The sequence below is a fragment of the Scleropages formosus genome, chromosome 17, assembly GCF_900964775.1.
Source record: "Scleropages formosus chromosome 17, fSclFor1.1, whole genome shotgun sequence".
Lineage (NCBI taxonomy): Eukaryota > Metazoa > Chordata > Actinopteri > Osteoglossiformes > Osteoglossidae > Scleropages > Scleropages formosus.
The window spans coordinates 10,860,097-10,877,826 of NC_041822.1; the positions used below are offsets into that span (position 1 = coordinate 10,860,097).

At 41.8% G+C, this 17,730-nt stretch overlaps 1 protein-coding gene across 2 annotated transcripts in view; it reads left to right on the plus strand.

Annotated features, from left to right (window-relative positions):
* Window positions 1–1,618: 1,618 nt before the first annotated feature.
* LOC108938540 (collagen alpha-1(V) chain-like) overlaps window positions 1,619–17,730 on the plus strand; it is a 90,771-nt gene continuing 74,659 nt past the window's right edge. For both annotated transcript variants that reach the window (XM_018759125.2, XM_029259534.1), the window contains exon 1: window positions 1,619–2,089. In XM_018759125.2, coding sequence (XP_018614641.2) covers window positions 1,990–2,089 — 100 coding nt within the window. In that variant the 5' untranslated portion in view covers window positions 1,619–1,989. The remainder of the gene's footprint in view (window positions 2,090–17,730) is intronic.

Genomic DNA, 17,730 nt, shown 5'->3' on the forward strand with positions numbered 1-17,730 from the left:
GGGTGTGTGTTCAAGCTGGTGCTCAAAACGCAGCCCTAGATTCCTTCATCTTGGATCCTTCACTAGCCCTGCATTCCTCTCCCTGGGACTCCTTCCTCCTCCCCCTGTCCCAGCCCCCAGTCCGGGATGTCTTTCTGTGACTCTTCCAAAAGATCTGGCCAACCCAGAAGATATACATTATACGCTGTGGTTTATGCTTGCTGTGCCATGAGATACAGCTTCCCATGAGAAAAACATATTCAGATAAAAAGTGAGGTACACGGTAACATAGTTCAAGCTGAAGAGTGCAGTTCTAGCAAGTAACAGTGAATCTGGGAGCACAAATTTTTTTTTCAAATAGGGGCTGCCCAAATGTTCTCCTTGTCTTCGTTAGTTATTTACACTCATCGTTTTATTATTTATTTTTAGATTTCACGGTCAGAGTTCCTGGAGATGTATCATTTTGGATACTTATTTCTTTTAGGGTAAAAAGATGCTATTGAATGTTAAAGTACAGAAACATGTCTATTGTAACATGAAACAAAATTTACAGCTAGCAAGGTAATTTGTATTTGTATTTGTAATTAAAGCATTTGTGATGAAATTGTGCAAAACAGTAGATTTCAGGTCTGGATTTCACTGATCCACTGAACTAGTCACGGGAAGTTAGACAGCTGACTTGCTGTTAATGCAGTTTTTCAGAACATATCAGTTTTCTACATTATATTAATGAACGTCTTATCGATTGATTTTGTTTAAAATTTAATGTGTATAAGGTAATTTGGGCACTCTAACCCTATAGCGACTACAGGAGGCCACCAATTTAAGAGGCTAATGTGAACCTGAAAAATGTTTTATGGCAGAATGACATAAAGCAGGGTTACTTTCCCCACAGGATATCCTAAGTTTCCTCGAATTTTCCAAGGGTGGCATTAAATATTATTGCCCATCAGTACCCAAAACAACATATATTAAATAATTTACATTTTAAGCCAAAGAGCAAAGTTATGTTTTCTAAAGTCTTCCAGTAAAGTCATGTATTTACTGATATACTGACAATGTACCTGCACTATGGTATCACACCGAGTCAGTTGTAGCAGAAGGCAAAACTGATGCTTCCACTCTTTGTAGAAAGCATATACTGTTCTGTAAAGGATGTGTAGCCTACTATTACAGTATTTTTTATAAACTTCTTTAATAATGAGGAAAAAAATAATTTTTCTGCAATTGTCGTTCTCATCTTGAAGGGTCTATTGACGTATATGTATCATGCGTCTGAAGTGTATAGTCACGTCTCGTTGCATTGTTTCTACATGACACCTGCACGATGTAATCAATTAATTGCTACAGTTTCTGAACAAGACCTCGTCTGTTTCATTTTCCTTAAATTGAACACAAGGTGGGAAACGTTCCGCACCCTTTTTCGCACCAGTGGCTGCAGACCACGGGAGCAACAACCAGCAGCAGCTCCGTCGTAACTGCACCGAGAAAAGCCACTGATTTCATATGGAAGAACTTTCGGTGAACGGCTCGCGTCGACCGGCGTCGTCCAATGAAGACGTGCAGAGTGGAAACGAAGCGCTTTGATTGGCTGCCACGACTCGGTCGCTTTCCGTCCGAGGGAGTTGCCTCAAAACTTTTTTTCGAGAGAGAGGGAGAGAGAGAAAGAGAGAGGTAGAGAGAGAGAGAGAGAGAGAGAGAGAGAGAGAGTGCATCCCTTGCGCTCGCCGACTCAGAAGAGGGCAGCGCACAAGCGCAGAGACGGAGTCAGAGGGCTGGGAGAACGAACGCAGGAGGGGTGTCCCATCCACGAAGTGTCCCTGGAGGAACTCAGCCTGCAAACTTATTTAAGTTATGGCTGCATGAAATAAGCCTTTTTTTTTTGGTTACTTTTTTTTTCTCTCTTCTGGGATCTTGGGCACGAGCTGTGCCTGATCACACGTTGCGATACATTATTATACAGACAAAGCAGTACTTTTTAACGCTTGCCGTGGACGGCACTCGGTGGCCATGGATACCGATATAAGATGGAAAATAAAACGGTGGATAACGTCTCTGCACATCACTTTATCAGTAGTTCTTCTGTGTGTCACTTCGAATGTCAGCTCAGGTAAGCGGGCCGGAAACTTCTCAGATGATTCATCTCCCTCTTTACTTGCTACTTTTTTTCATTGTCACTGAATGTGGATCTTGTGTGTGCAGGCTGTTGTGTTGGATCAGCGTGTGCCTTTTCTCATACTTCTCTTACTCTTCACCAGTCTCGTGCCTCTCCATCTTAGGAGGGATCTTGGGACACCCGCCCCCCCCAACATTACTCTACATTCTCCACTTCTCAATGAAAGATACACTACTTAGAAGAAGGCATTTCCCATTGTTGTCGCGATCACAGGTTCCCGAAGAGGTGGCAGTGTGGGAACTGTTGTAACTTTCTCCTAAAGAACTTCAGACGGATTGTTCACTCTTAACAAAAGAGCTGCCATAGTACGCTTGCAGCTGGGGGGGTTGGGGGACTTGGGCTTTAAACACCCTAGAAGACTGTAGACAGTTGGAGAAACAACTTATTAAGTGTTTAAAATGTGTCACACTAAGTGTCTTGTGTTTAAACCAGTGCTGATGGTTCCATCATGAGGGAAGACCCTGTGCCACCTGTGGTACCGGTACTATAGTACTGACTCTCCACACCTTTCTTGTGCCAAATGTGCTGAAGTTCTACAAAAAATGTGATTCTTACTCCTTACACTACAGTTGTATTGTTACTATCCTATATATAGTTGATGATTCCTTTGTCCAAGGCAACTTAGGGTCTTAGATACACTGTGTGTGTGTGTGTGTGTGTGTGTGTGTGTATTCTTACGGTATCGAATCAGGGTAAGTACTGATCAACAACTGTACTCCAGGATTCGAACAGGAAGCCATCAGAATATAAGGTTGCATCTCTGATAGGGCCAGAACCAATATGTGCTACATGTTACTCTGCGTTTTGTGAAGAAGCAGGGTAGCGACAGGTCAACAAGAGTGTTTCTAATGCACAGCTTTGGCTTCCTTTGTAAGGCCATTCTGGAGTGGGCAAGTCTGTTCATTTTACAGATATATCTTTGTATCCGATGTGCTCATTACGCTAAGCGAATCTCTGCTGGAAAATAATTTTTCTAAAGAGTCGTGTGTTTAGCATTATCGTATAAAAAATATAGGACACCATCATTTTAGCAGCTTTCGTGCAAAATTTAATATCCCTCAAACTGCTCTCTCTTGATTCTTTCAAGTCAGGTACTTTCACATACTACTACTTTTCATCTTTCCCTCAAGTACCCCTGAGCCACCATGGGATGCTTTGCTGAAAACCTCACCCAGTAAGAAGGGATAATGTAATTTATGTAAATTACATTCTGTCATATGATGATGAAGACACAGTCTATAACACTGAAATTAAACATGACACAAGGCTAGAATAAAAATGATGACATGACATTGTTTCCTCTGCTGTGATGCTGTGATAAACATTAATTGATTTTGAACTTTCGTGACATTTTAATTGAGTAGAGTTTTATTTAGTCAAGTCTAAATAAATATTTAGTTTTTTGCTAAGCTTTAAAATACCAAATATTTTCTCATTTCATATATTCAATATCTGAAACAAAATTTGAATCCCTTAGTAATGATTAATCTTTTTATTTTCTTGGGGCAGACATTCATATATACGTGCCTTGTGGTTTCTGTTAAGGACGTCGTTTTGGAAGTATAACAGTTGAAGTGATACATTCAAATTTTAGCCCTTGGTTTCAATGGTTTAAGAATCCAAGTGACTCCATGTCAAACCTCTGAGAGCCCTGTCCTCTTGCTGAGCCCCGTATGACTTTCATTGTGGCTTATGTGTGAAATATGCAGATAAATGCAGATGAACTAGAACGGCCTTCGCTGTCTTATAGATGGACAAATATGTTGTCCTTCAATGGCGACTTCAGAAAGCATACTGTTAGAAAAGAAAATTAAATCTGCAAGTGCCGCTTGTACTGGTTCACCATAGGGCAGTACCTGCAGCCGGTGCCAAGGCAACATGGGCAGTTACGTGGGTAAGTTAAGTATTCTGTGGGCAGAATGCACACGCTGGTGGTCACTCTGCGGCATCTCATTTTTATGCCTTCCCAGCATTACATAGAGGAAGTGGATAAAGCAAGCAAGACAGTGTGAATTATTATTGGACACGAACCCAGACATGAGTTAACTTATGACTTTTCAAAGAGTAGAGAGAAGTTGATTTAGCTTTATAAAATAAACTGTATGTTTAAGAACTCCAGGTTGCTCTACCCTTTCTACACTGCCTGAACCATCTTATTTTTTACTGAATTCCCTTGTCCCAATGTGGAAACCCAGATGCTTTGTGTAAGTCTTAGATTTACATTAAAGATGAACACAGCCTTTTTTAAACTTATTTTTCTAATTTCGAAATGCAAGATTTGCGGGAAAACAGTTATTGTTCGGATTCAGGTTTGATGGTCTTGTGAGAAGACTCAAAGGCGGATAGAGCAGGAAAGACTTCTGTAGACTCCAAGCTACATGTTCAGTTAGCCAAATATCTTGGGGTTTTGAAAGCCTATGTGGACATGGGAAATGGACTTCTGTAAACTAAGAAAGTGGCAAGAAAGTAATCTGACAATTAGCTTTGTAGTAGGAAAATATCTTTCCGTGCGACAGAAGGTCCGACAAACTGTCGGTAGTGTGTAAATACGCGTGTAGAAAAATGTTCATTCCCAAGATTTTGTGATTGTTAATAGGGTGTAATTTTTTGCAGGGGAAAAAAAAAGAAAAAAAACATGCTGCAGTCGATAAATTATAAGACTGGCTTCATTGTACAGCTGTAACTGATGGTTCACAACCACAACAGTGTCACAACGAGGCCAGTTGTAGAATTTATTGACTGTACCACGTTTTGTGTGGCGTACAATTGTATTGTAACTTGGTGCTCTTTTTTGGCCCAACAACAAAAATATAAGTTTGCTGCTTAACAGCTTTCCACTTAATTCCACTTAAAATTGAAGGAGGGAATACCAAAGGAAGAAAGTTCAAACATTTTTATTCCTTTAAATCAGCCGGTGCTTATTAAATAAAATATTTAAGGGGCCTCAAGTGTTTTCTCGAGTTTTGCTGTGACCTCCTGGCTCTAAATATTATCGAACTGTACAAGCAATTTCTCTGAAAGTTTTTTAAGTTTTACAGAGAATGGCAGTACCTATCTGGTTCATAAAGAGTGATGAGCACAGACTTCTGCGAGTACATTTAAACTGGCAAAGGCTGCTTTGGCTTGTATTAGACTGAATTGCTTGCACTGATTGTCTGCCCTTCCTGTTAATAGTACAATTGTATAGAAACCCTGGATGTAGTGGTGGGACATCCCTGCATGCAGGCTGGTTGGGATGAGTGATCGCTAATTAAAGGGAGGGAGGCAAGCATGTGAATTGGATGTTGCCAAGAAGAGGAACTTTCTCTTTTTTCACCCATAAAGGGGACAGCAAGAATAAAGGCCTTTTGGCAATGACACCTGGTTTGCTTTTCTTCACCTATTAAGTGAATCTCTGACATCACAAGGAACCCTTTCCAGGACTAGGTTTTTCAACACTGCTCAACTACAGGTTTTGAAGACATCTGAAGTGAACACGTGCAGAACATTAGAGCTCATTCATGACTGCATCAGTGATATTATGGTTCTTATTACAGGGAGGAATGTCAGGAATGTGATAAAAGTGCACAGTGATTAGAGCAGAAACCCATTCACCTCCAAGATATGGTACAGGCTGACCGAGGTGGTTTCAGCTTGAGAGAATTTTATGTAAGCTCTTAAATTTTTCCAAAGTGGAACAGTTTATTCATATTAACTTACTGAATCTGTGATTTTCCTTTGATTCTAATTCTAAATCCAGGAAAGGTATTACAGAGGACTAGACGGACGTCTAGCATCATAAATGTTATTCAGAATATACACGAAAGGTTTGTTTTCTGTTATTCTCAGTGGAATTGCATCTGATGTTTGCTCCATTTACAGCGGCTGCAGTTTACAGTGGAATTTAGACGCAGAAGTAAACTCCTTCGATGTCCAAATATTTCAGTGTGTTTAAGCTACAGATTGACCTGTTTTATTTCAATGTCTGAAAATTGCCTGAATACTTCCTGAATACTTCCTAAACCTACAGTAAAACTTTTTAACCTCAACTGCATGTGATAGACAGTACGGATAAATATCTTTTTTTTTTACAGTTCTTCATGTAGAGTTTAAATACAAGAAGCCCTATTCCAAAAACACCGGCAACTTTTTCCAACATTAATTCTGTGCAGACATGAAAAATTCCGAGATTATTTGTTTCACTCAGATAGACTGGGAAAACATTGCTGGAATGCCTTCAATGGGAGTGGATACTTTCAATGTCTTTGACAGCACTAAGAGTGACAGGAAAGCACGTCCTTAAATGATTAAACTTTCTGAGGTCTATCTTTCTTTTTCTTTTTTTCTAAACAGGGGAAAAAGATTGTTGAGGTTACAGCCAGTCTCCTTGCCCCTCTGGCTTTGCGTCCTTCTTTGCACACATCTGGATCTGATATGCATCACTATACTGTCTGTTTATTCCACAAAAATCAGTTCCAGACGCTTTTATTCCGCTTCTGGTGGAGCATGAGAAATAAAATGCTATTTAGTTTCAAATGAAAATATATATTGGGTTTTTCGTACAAATAGGACTGGGAAAATGCAAAGCTTAGTTAATTGATTTTACAAACGAATGATGGTCTCTACGTTTTAACACTGGAACAAGGCTGTCTGCAGAGATAGTAAGTTTGGCCAAACTGTAATGTTAAACTCTGAAATGATCAGTTCCAGACCTAATGAAGACTTGCTAATGTAGACAGTGACACATTATAGTTATGGTCAAAGGTAAAAAACAGCTTTGATGCAGATTCTTTTCGTTTTGCCAGTGGGTGTCATAAGGGGTTTGGAGGATGCTGTGGTTTCTTCAGATGGGGACTGTTTATTTAAGTGGATATGAAATTGAAGAAACCAGGCCAGTGGTCTTAGTATTTCAACACTTTTATTGTGTGACTTTCTAAGGTATAAAATTAAACTCTTTTAAAAATCAGTATTAATATGTTAGGGAATTGAGTGGTTAATCTTAATGAAATATAACTCCATCGTAAAGAAGCTGTTCCAGTGTGTTCTATTTTACATCATAAAAACAGTACATAAATGATAGAGTGCACATGTACACTGCACATATAGTTGATATATATGTAATTTGTAAAGTTCAACGTAGATTATGTTGAATAAAGATAACCTGGGTGATCCTCTTTGAAGAAAACAGTAACTGGAAATATTTCAGCTTTTAACACATATCTGGCAAGGTTGGGAAACAGTAGAACTAGGCAAGTGTGACTTCACGGTGGTGTTTCTGGCACATGTGGGAAACCGGGAGACCTGCTTGTAGTCATTACCAGCCTCAACGGGTGTTGATATATTATAGTTAGGTTTCTGTTGGCTCAGGCCCAGTCAGAGGGGTCCAGGTTGACTGGCACTGAGTGTTCCTGTCACTGCACTGCGCCTCGGCCAGCTGGGCAGCAACGCGACCTCCTCACTGCTCCAGAGGGGCCCATATCTCATTGCATCTCTCCTAACGCGGAGAACGCAGTGGGGAAACCAAAGCTGCGCTCCATCTGATGGGATTGAATGAAAGGACGGTTTTGTGTCAGTATCTCCGTGGCGCAGGGGAAAGAATCCGAGCGAGACGCACTGCGGAGAAATGCGACGAAGCCCAGAGTGCACGCGTGGTTTCAAGCGCTCAATAGTGGCATTATCAAAGACAGGGTCAACGTGCGGGCTTCTGGGACTGGAGTCACCAAGTAAGAATAATAATACGTCAAATGACGGTCTTTATTCTGTCGCTTTAGTCAGTTAAATTATTGGCCTGAGATAATATATATGTATACTCTGTGTATGCATCATATATGTAATGTGTACTTTTGAAAAAGCAGTTTAGCTCCTACATGTGTCCTTCCACCCTTTATGTGCTGGATACTCTTTGAAGAGTATAGCCTTGTTGCTCTGGTTCAGGTCCATATGATGCAAAAGGCTGGTCAGATGCGTCAGATTGTTCCGCTGAGTGCAGTTAATAAAGGAAGTGTACGAACCCGCTGTCCATTATGAAAGTTGAAATGAAAGCGTTTTAGCAAGGACAAAGTGTTTTATTTTACAAAGCATTTATGACTACTACTTAGTACTTGTGACTTATCTTGTTCTCAGTGACTTTGCCCAAAAAAGCATATTCTCACGATTCTTTTGTTAAGTCTTGGTATGATATACAGCTTTGGTTTTTATTATTCCTGATAGGGTGATGCTTTGAAAGTGCTGCCATCCTTTCTAACGGGATCTTCCGAGGCGGTCATACTAATGACTGACACCCTTTCTCATTGCAAGTGTGTCACCGTGTTCAATGCAAGAGGTGAAAAAGTGTGAAATTGTAGTCCCAAATTCCAAGACACATTGTGTTTGGTTTCTGGCATGTTGTATATCCCGCAGAATGTGCCAGTTTGGTGAAGTTGTCTGTGGAGCATTTAGTGTTTGGTCACAATGTTGACAGTGACCCAGGGTCTAAATAAACGTGTGTGATTCTCACAGAGACAGATTGAAATTAACAAACAAGTTTGAAAGCAACCAGCTTCAGGAACACTCAGTATACACAGTATGTTGCACATTTTATGGAGGAAAGACTAATGCCTGCTCACTATGGACTTTAGAAATGGTTAGGTTTGCTCATTTTCCATGATGAAATAAGATTAGGCTCTCGAGACTTTACATGCACTTTCCATTAATTTTTGGTTTTGCCGTTAACTACTATTAATGGCAACTTTTGAAGGCCGTCTTTTGACTGTTGGCATTTCCCTGTAATTTATATGCTGAAATTTAATTGCCTGATAGGCCATATGGACTGCGGTCTAAGAATGAAATTTGACGTAGTTGCGTTTGTATGCCAATTTTATTTATCCTATTTTTTGGGTGCATATTTCATTTTAAACGTTGAGTTACTTGAACACCTGAGTCACTTCAAACAATGTGTTTAATAATTAAGGCTTTTTTGGCACTGACCCAGTATTACTCAGGATGGGCCACAATCACTAAAACATATGTATTGATCAGCAAATGGCAGGAAACTGATGAGATCTGTGACACCTGCTGCATTAATGACAGGTGAGGAGTGTGTTTCTATGTGTATTTTGGCCTTATCCTCTGTTTGGGTATTATGACCTGTTGAATGTGGCATGTCTAAGGGTACAATGTTTGGTGAATCTGCATTAACCAAAATGGATTATTTTAAAAAGAAATAGTCCCTGTTAGTTTAAATCTAGGGGGGCAGTGGCACGGTGGGTTGGACTGGGTCCTGCTTTCCGGTGGGTCTGGGGTTTGAGTCCTGCTTGGGGTGCCTTGCGACAGACTGCGACCCCGAATGGGGCAAGCGGTTTAGACAATGTGTGTGTGTGTGTGTGTGTGTGTGTGTGTGTGGTTTAAATCTAAGATGTTACATAGGCTGTGATGTGATCCTGAGGTGCCAATATAACCAAGATAACATATGACTATCCAGCACCATAAAAAGAAAAAAGCACTTCCTTCCTAGCTTTAGACCTATATTTATTCGTGCAAAACAACATGCAATTAGTTCTGTGTAGTATTTATCCTTTACCCAAAGTGACTTACAGTACTAACACTACACTAGACACCCTACAATTGTTCACCCATTTATAATAGCAACAGTAATCCTTCATTAATCTCTGTGGGGACACTTACTCAAGCTACTGGAACAGAAGACACACACACACACATCTTTGGAAGGAAAACCATATGAACACAGGGAGAACATGCAAACTCCATGCAGAATGGTGATCAAACTTACATTTTGTATCAGCACCCAGGCACCATGAGGCAGGAGCTCTATCTTTACCTTGCCGCCATGTCCACTGAAAGGAACGTAGAGATGCCAGGGATCAAACCTAAGGCCTCATACATGTGAATGATGTGCTCTGCCACTGGACTATATCCCCATTTGTCCGTCAGAGCAGTGCAACACACTCAGTCACTACACTGCACTTATACTACTGGTAATTTGATTCAACGATTCACCTGAAACACATCTTCGGACTGTGGGGAGAAACGGAATCACTCGGCGGAAACCCACGTGAACACATACACCTCCATACAGACTGAGCCGGATTCGAACCCACATCAGAATGCACAGCCAGGAGTGAATTAAGGAGGAGAAAGGAGACATTAGTGGTACTTGTTGTGCCTCCACACTTCCCCTGTTTAATAGTAATACTTTCTGTATGGGAAGATGTCAAGACTTGAGATCCCCAGAGCCTAGAAGAAATGCTATGGAGTACTGGTACTAGGAAAGGTAGGGCACCATAGTATTGAGAGTGTCCCATTGTGAGAGAGACACACAGTAAGCAGTGAATCAGTCTTTCCATCTCCAGTTCCATCCAGAAGAAAGGAATATTAGAGCGCAAGCATTTTTGAAGGCGAATGAAGGATTGCATAGCGTGGCCTTTGAACTTCTCTGAAAACCACATTTTTGTTGGAACGTTTCTATTTTTACTTATTAGTGAGACGATTGCAGACGTTCCTTCGGGCAATGTGAAAGCAGGGCTGAGGTCGTAGTCTGCTAGCTCAGCGCTGATGTTAAACCACTTTATTATCTTAAGAGTGGATGAGAAAACTGGAGCCATTCCTCTTCTAAGCCAGAACACACTCGTGTGTCGCCCTTGATTTGAAGACAGTTACTCAGGAACTGTTCATTGGTTTTGTCCATGACAGTGAGACTGCATATGCCTGATGTTCTCAGAGAGACTCTTAATGGGATGCTGTGTAAAAAGCAGTACAACAGGACAGTGTCCGTTGAAAACAGAAAAAACTCCATAGTCAAAGGAAGCCTTTGACACTTTTTGTGTTTATCACAGTGGTGAACGAACCAAACTTGACCGGAGATTTCAAGGTTCGGATTCCAGGACTGAAAAACCTGTTTTATTTGTGAGAATAGTACTTAGCTATAACTGCTGTAAATAACAAATGTAAATGTAAAAAGTATCATTTGAAATGCTTTTAATGAAAGCGTCTGCTAGGCGAAGAAACAAGAACAACTGCATCCAGAAGCAAGAGGCAGGAGAGCTGGGAGGTAGAGTTTGATGTACTGAGAAAAGACATATTTCACATCACAGATTTACTGTATATAATAATATAATAATTATAGTACAACAGCTCATTTATTTGTGCTTTGTCAAGATAATGTCTTGAATTCCATGTTTTGTAAAAATAAATCGCTATTACTATTAAATTCCTATTAAATGTGGTTTTATGGCTGTGACAAGAAAGCTCTGTTTCCTTCTTGTGTTTCTCACCATAATGAAATTCAACCTACATATTGCCTAACCTGTTTCACGCAGTTTATGAATTAGGACTTTAACCTTTTCGACTGAATAATGTGGTTCATTTTCAGCTACTTTAGGTTGTGACACTATATTTATCCCCTTAGCTGTGCAGAGAGGATTAGCCAACAGTTTGTTCATTCCTTTCTTTCACTACTACAGACACATGGAGAAAAAAACACAAACACACGCACACAGTGTGAAACCACTTGTTCCGAGCAGGGTCACAGTGAACCAGAGCCTAACCTGGCTACACAGGGCGCAAAGCTGGAGGGGGAGGGGACACACCCAGGATGGGATGCCAGTCCATCGCAAGGCACCCTAAGCCAGGCACCCAGACCCACCAGAGAGCAGGACCCAGCCAAGCCCACTGCGCCACTGCACCACCCAGTAGAAAAACACTTTGAGATAAAAGATTAATGAATCTTCATATTTGTTGTTATTATTGAGGTACTGCTGAAAATAACTGATGTGCTGGATTAAATCAGACCTGAGAAATATGAAGCATCGAGAGTTATGTGGACATTACATAAAGCGGTACATCGAACTTTTAGCTCACAAAAAGTGCCGATGCTGATGCCAATATTTCGCAGGACCCACATCTACATCAAGCTAAATTTTTCGTTATAAACACTAACTGTTGCATATATTTATGCTGAAGTACAGAAATAAATACAGTATTTTTTTGCGAGCCACTATTGAAGGAGTACTTTGAGTTATTTAACAAAGGGTACCTTTCATCTGAAGTCTTTTATTGTTTCCACTAAAACAGTGATATGCTCCAGTGTGTACTAAGAAAACATGAAATCTCTCCTGGATTGTTGTGCTTGGCTTTCTATGCTAAATTATATTGCCTTATTAAAGTGAACCCAAGGAAAGGAAAAGAGAAACACGCGGATTTCCTGTGGAAACGCAGCCTCTGAGCAAATCACCATGAACTGGTTCTGTATTTTTCGGCTCCCGGGAGGAGGCGTTTCTTCATTGCACAGAAGGTTTCTTTAACCTCTTGTTTTTCTTCATATACAGTTTGACAATACTTAGTTCAGCCCTGATATGCAAAACATCTCATTGTGTTCAGTGATTTGGTTACTTGTAATATGAAACGGTGTCATACGTACAAGGCTGCTGATGGAGCTGAGCTCTGGATGCCATTTATGTTTGGTGTGCGCACAAGCCGAGTGCTGACAGACTCCAGCAGCTTGGACACTGTGCATCTCACTGTGTTGAAAACCACTCGTTGGCATTGTCTTTCAAGTCTTCCCTGCAGGTTTTGGGGTCCTCAGCCAGAAGAATCTGAAGGTTACGAAAATACCGAAGCAATGCATAGGAGCCGCCGGCCGTAATGGGCATCAGATGTTCCAATTAGAGTTGGCAGAATCCTCCACATAGAATGAGGAGCGAGGAGAGGTGGAGACTCAAAGCAAGTTGCGGACGCTGAAGTTACGCCCCGATGCCAGGTGTCTTCTCGGTGATCTTGGCTTTTAGGCACTCTGGTAATCTAAATCATGGTTCTGCACTGCCAAGGTGTCAGGATGCCGCAGATGGGCCAGATATTACTCAAGAACCTTTGGAGTATTTAACCTTCAGACAGCACATGTGTGTGCCAGCTATTTAAAGCAGCTGCAGATGTTTTAATGCTAAGGCTTTGTGTGCCCTGGTGCTCATTTGGGGAGGAGGGTGGAAGGGAAAGGAGGAGAATAAAAGAAAAAAAAAACAACCTGAGAGAAAGTGCATTTCACTGCATGTGAGAGGGAAGGAGAAAGTGAGTGAGTGGCCTTATTGCTGATCTTTTACAGTTGGCTAACTATTAAAAACAGCACCCTTGGTGCTTCTCTCAGTTTTTCCATTTAGCCTGTGACAGAGATTTATTCCTCCTTCCACTTGCCTTGTCATGCTCACCATACAGAAATTACAGAAGAAAAGATATTTGACACTCTTTATAGAATTAGAAGGGCTGAACTCATAATATAAACAGAAATCAGGATGGAGGAGATAATACATTATCAGCATTACCAGATGAACTTCATGCACTGAACAGCAGGAAGAAATAAACTACCTTTTAATAAATTCAGATGCGAAAGCAGGTGCACCATTTACTAGAATGCAAGTCTGTGCCTTTAGCAGATACAAAGCAGTCTGTGAAAACCTACCGGGGATTTTCAGGTTGGTGAAAGTGGGTTCGTAGATCTCTACTCCTCCTGCTGTTGGTGATAATAAAGCTCACAAAATCAGCAGCCTTTCACAGCAAATTATATTCAGTAATTTTTTAAAGCTGCTTGTGAACTAATCTGTAAAAGTTGATTTTGCGTGCTCTGCTGGATTATGGATGACATCAGACAGCAAAAAAATAAACCGGCGTTTGTAAATAAAAAGTCAAATCAGCAAAATTTATAAGTGCTTTTTATTTTAACTACCAGCTGTTTTTATAATGCAAATCACTCTTGTCACTTTACCTTCAATAACTGCTAGTCCTGGTTAGGGTCACAGCGGCGTGGAGCCTATTCCGGAATCAATGCGCACAAGGCTGGTGTGTACATCGAGGACAGGACACCACACACACACACACACACACACACACACACACACACACACACACACACACACACACACACAAAACTGGGAATTCAGAGTGTCCAGTTCACCTGAACTGCTTGTTATTGGTCTGTGGGAGGAAACCAGAGCTTCTGAAAGAACTCCACACAGACACAGGGAGACACTCCTCTTGTCAAACTCTGGATTACCATTTGGCAAGAACTCCAGACATAACACTGTGTAACTCCTGTGTATTAGACATAAATGCAATAATAAATTACGATAATTAGACTTGAAATGATACTGAAAATTAATTTATTTCTATCTGTTATCGCTTTTTTAACTTGCAAACATAAAATGAAACGTAAAATGAAAACATGGAGTCTCCAGCTGTAACAGTTTTAATGCATAAACATTTTTTCAGGACTGTTTCTTATTTACTTTCAATATCACAATTCCAGGGGTGCGGTGGCGCAGTGGGTTGGACTGGGTCCTGCTCTCCAGTGGGTCTGGGGTTCAAGTCCCGCTTGGGGTGCCTTGTGATGGACTGGCGTCCCATCTTGGGTGTGTCCCCTTACGCCCGGTGTTGCCGGGTAGGCTCTGGTTCCCCGTGACCCCATCTGGGACAAGTGGTTCTGAAAATGTGTGTGTGTGTGTATCACAATTCCTATTCTATAACCTACAATTTATTCAGATGTATTATATGAATAAGCCAGTAGCAAAGCGGAGCTTGAAAGGTTTTGGGACAAAGCAGTATGTGCGTGTATGCCTCTGTGTGTGTGTGTGTGTGTGTGTGTGTGTGTGTGTGGATGCTTCTAGAAAGGGCAGGAGAAACACTTTTTGGGAAGTCTGGCACACACAGACTGTTCGCTCACTTGTTCAGCAGACAGTGGCCTTAATGTGGCAGAAATAATGAGTACAGCGTGAGAGTCCAGGCCGGGCACATGATACGAGCCACGTTTCCTTATGTCCAGGACTGAGAGGAAGGAGAGATGATATAGATGAGTGTTTGGCAGTCCTCATAACTAAAAGACGAGTATGAAAGTATAAAACAAAGGAACGTGTGGCAGTCCTCGTAAATACTTCCCAATACAGGCACCTGTATGTCTGAATTCAGTCTAATGTATCCAATGGCACAAGTCAAATATATAGTTTGAGTTTCTGAAATCACGTAATCCATGTTAAGTGATGACATAGGTCTATAAGATGATATTCAAGATTCAAGAGTTTATTGTCATATGTACAGTAGACAGTCTCTTACACCACACAGTGAAATTCTTACTCTGTGAATCCTCCCAGCAGCTTATGACGTAAATTATAAAGACATAAGGCATAAATTACACACACACTTTCTGAACCACTGGTCCCATACAGGGTCACAGGGAACCAGAGCCTAACCCAGCAACTTGGGGCATAAGGCTAGAGGGGGAGGGGACACACCCAGGACGGGACGCCAGTCCATCGCAAGGCACTCCAAGCAGGACTCAAACCCCAGACCCACCGGAGAGCAGGACCCGGTCCAACCCATTGCGCCACCGCACCGCCCTGGCATAAATTACACATTTACAAAATAAAATAAATATACAATAAAATATACTAAGGAAAATAAGTGCGTTAATAAATAATGTGCTGAGCACTGTTAAGAGGTACACAGGTGTGTATCATATTCACTGTAGTCCTACTGGACTCAGTTCCATACTATGAACTGACAGGGACTGGCAAGGGTTGTGGTAAAAAGTGCGAATGACCATAGTACTTTTGCCTTTGTCGGGGAATATGGCTGGGTGGAAAAAAGACTTTTTTCAGTGCCCTCGTTGCAAGACCCCTGACAACCAGTCAATTTGTGTGCTAATTGCTCTTTGTCCTCAGCACGGGGTCAAGTATGTGCCAAAGAAACAAAGCAGGCATAAAAAATGGAAAAGAAGCAAAGAAGAATGTTAATCCTTGTCCTGTGTAACCTTCTAATTCGGGCGATTTGTCCCCCCCGTCCCCCAGTCCAGTAGGCTCCAGAACCACGGTGCTGAACTGTGCCGTTTGGGGGTGTCTGTGAGGCGGGCAGACTGGGGTACGAGAGCCCTGGCACTTAGCCCAAATGAAATTAAAATTCTGCTCTCTTTCCTGGCATTTGAGGAGGGAAGGGGGAGGTGAGAGCAGGGAAGCATGTGGCTAAATGTTTACATCCCAGCGAGCGGTTCAAGGTCCAGACAGTGGCTGACCCACTGTGGTACTTTAGCTGTGAACTTGTTAACTGCTGCTCACTGTTTATCTATGTGGCTTTTTCCTTATTCCGTGGAACTTCTGCAGAAAAGGAAAACATCATGATTTGTCTTACTATGGTAATATCTACAGAAGGTCTCTGAGGTAAGGGGTTGTGGTGGTACAGTGGGTTTGGCCAGGCCCTTCTCTCTAGTAGGTCTGGGGTTCAAGCCGTGCTTGGGGTGCCTTGTGATGGACTGGCGTCCCGTCCTGGGTGTGTCCCCTCTCCTCCAGCCTTATGCCCCGTGTTGCCGGGTTAGGCTCCAGTTTGCCATGGCCCCGTTCAGGACAAGTGGTTTCAGACAGCGTGTGTGTGCTCTCTCAGGTCGTTCATCCGGTCAGTATATATTCATTCTAACAGTGGTGTTTTAATAATATTTTTCAGTCCAAATTAATCTCATGGTAGACAGTTGCGCTGAGTAACAGTCACAGTATGTTTATGCAGAAAAGGAAGAGACGGCACACTTTTCAAGTGCGGGTGTGGACACTACATCTGCTAGAGAAGTCATGTTCACGTTATGTCTGGAATTGTCTTGCAATGAGGACATGTGGTGCTCCATACAGTGTTAATAAAGAGACGAATCAGCCCCACCTAGAAATGTAAGCGGAATCACACAGAGACGAGCATTTCCAGAGCAGCTGGCTTGGAGGAGACTCATCAGGGCCAAATCAAAACTGTTTCAGGCTCTGAGAGGGACATCAGATCCAAAGCAGTGTTTTCGAAACGACATTGTCTTGGCCTGGCCGAGGCTGCCAGGGTCCCATCCGAACTCGGGCCTCATTGGATGGAAATCCAAGTTGGAGCGCCCCCTACAGCTGTGGGTGAGAACGAGTAATTAGTAATTAAAGCTGGCAGCAAAGCCAGGCCTCCGGTTGAAACATGACGAATAAAAAGGAGGGGAAGGGCGAACGGACCATCAGGCTTACTCCTTAGCTTTGGGGAGGCTCCAGATGGGCCAGGGGGATGCCAGGACCTGTAACACCATCGTTTGTTTCCCTGGATCAAAATAAACAAAATTAAACGCAAGTTTGCTATTGCATAATGGTGCAAAAAGCTTTTATGCGCACTCATACGCAGTTTTTGTTTCAGCACTTTGGCCGTATTGAAAGCAGATGGGTTTTCCTACAGGCCCTTGTTCATTTTAGGGGAAGAACTATAAGGGATTACAAGGCTTCGGATCAAAGGCAATGTTTACATCTCCTGTGTAGCGGCTAATAACTGCGAGACAGCTCGTTTCCACCCTCAGAAACCTTTTCTGATTTTTTACTTTCTTACATGTTAATTTTACAGTTTTTTGACGCGGATCGTATCAGCTGCAAGCAATATCTGAGCTGTGAGCCGTTTGTTTTGAAAGGACAACATATGCAATGTATTAGTGAGAAGCGTTTCCATAGCTCTGTCATGTTAAGTGAGCTAGCACTTAAAATATGTTGTTCTGTCTCAATAAGAATTTAAGGAGCCCTTTGCATTTGGACAGGGTGGTGGATCATATTAATTACGGTGGCGGTGTG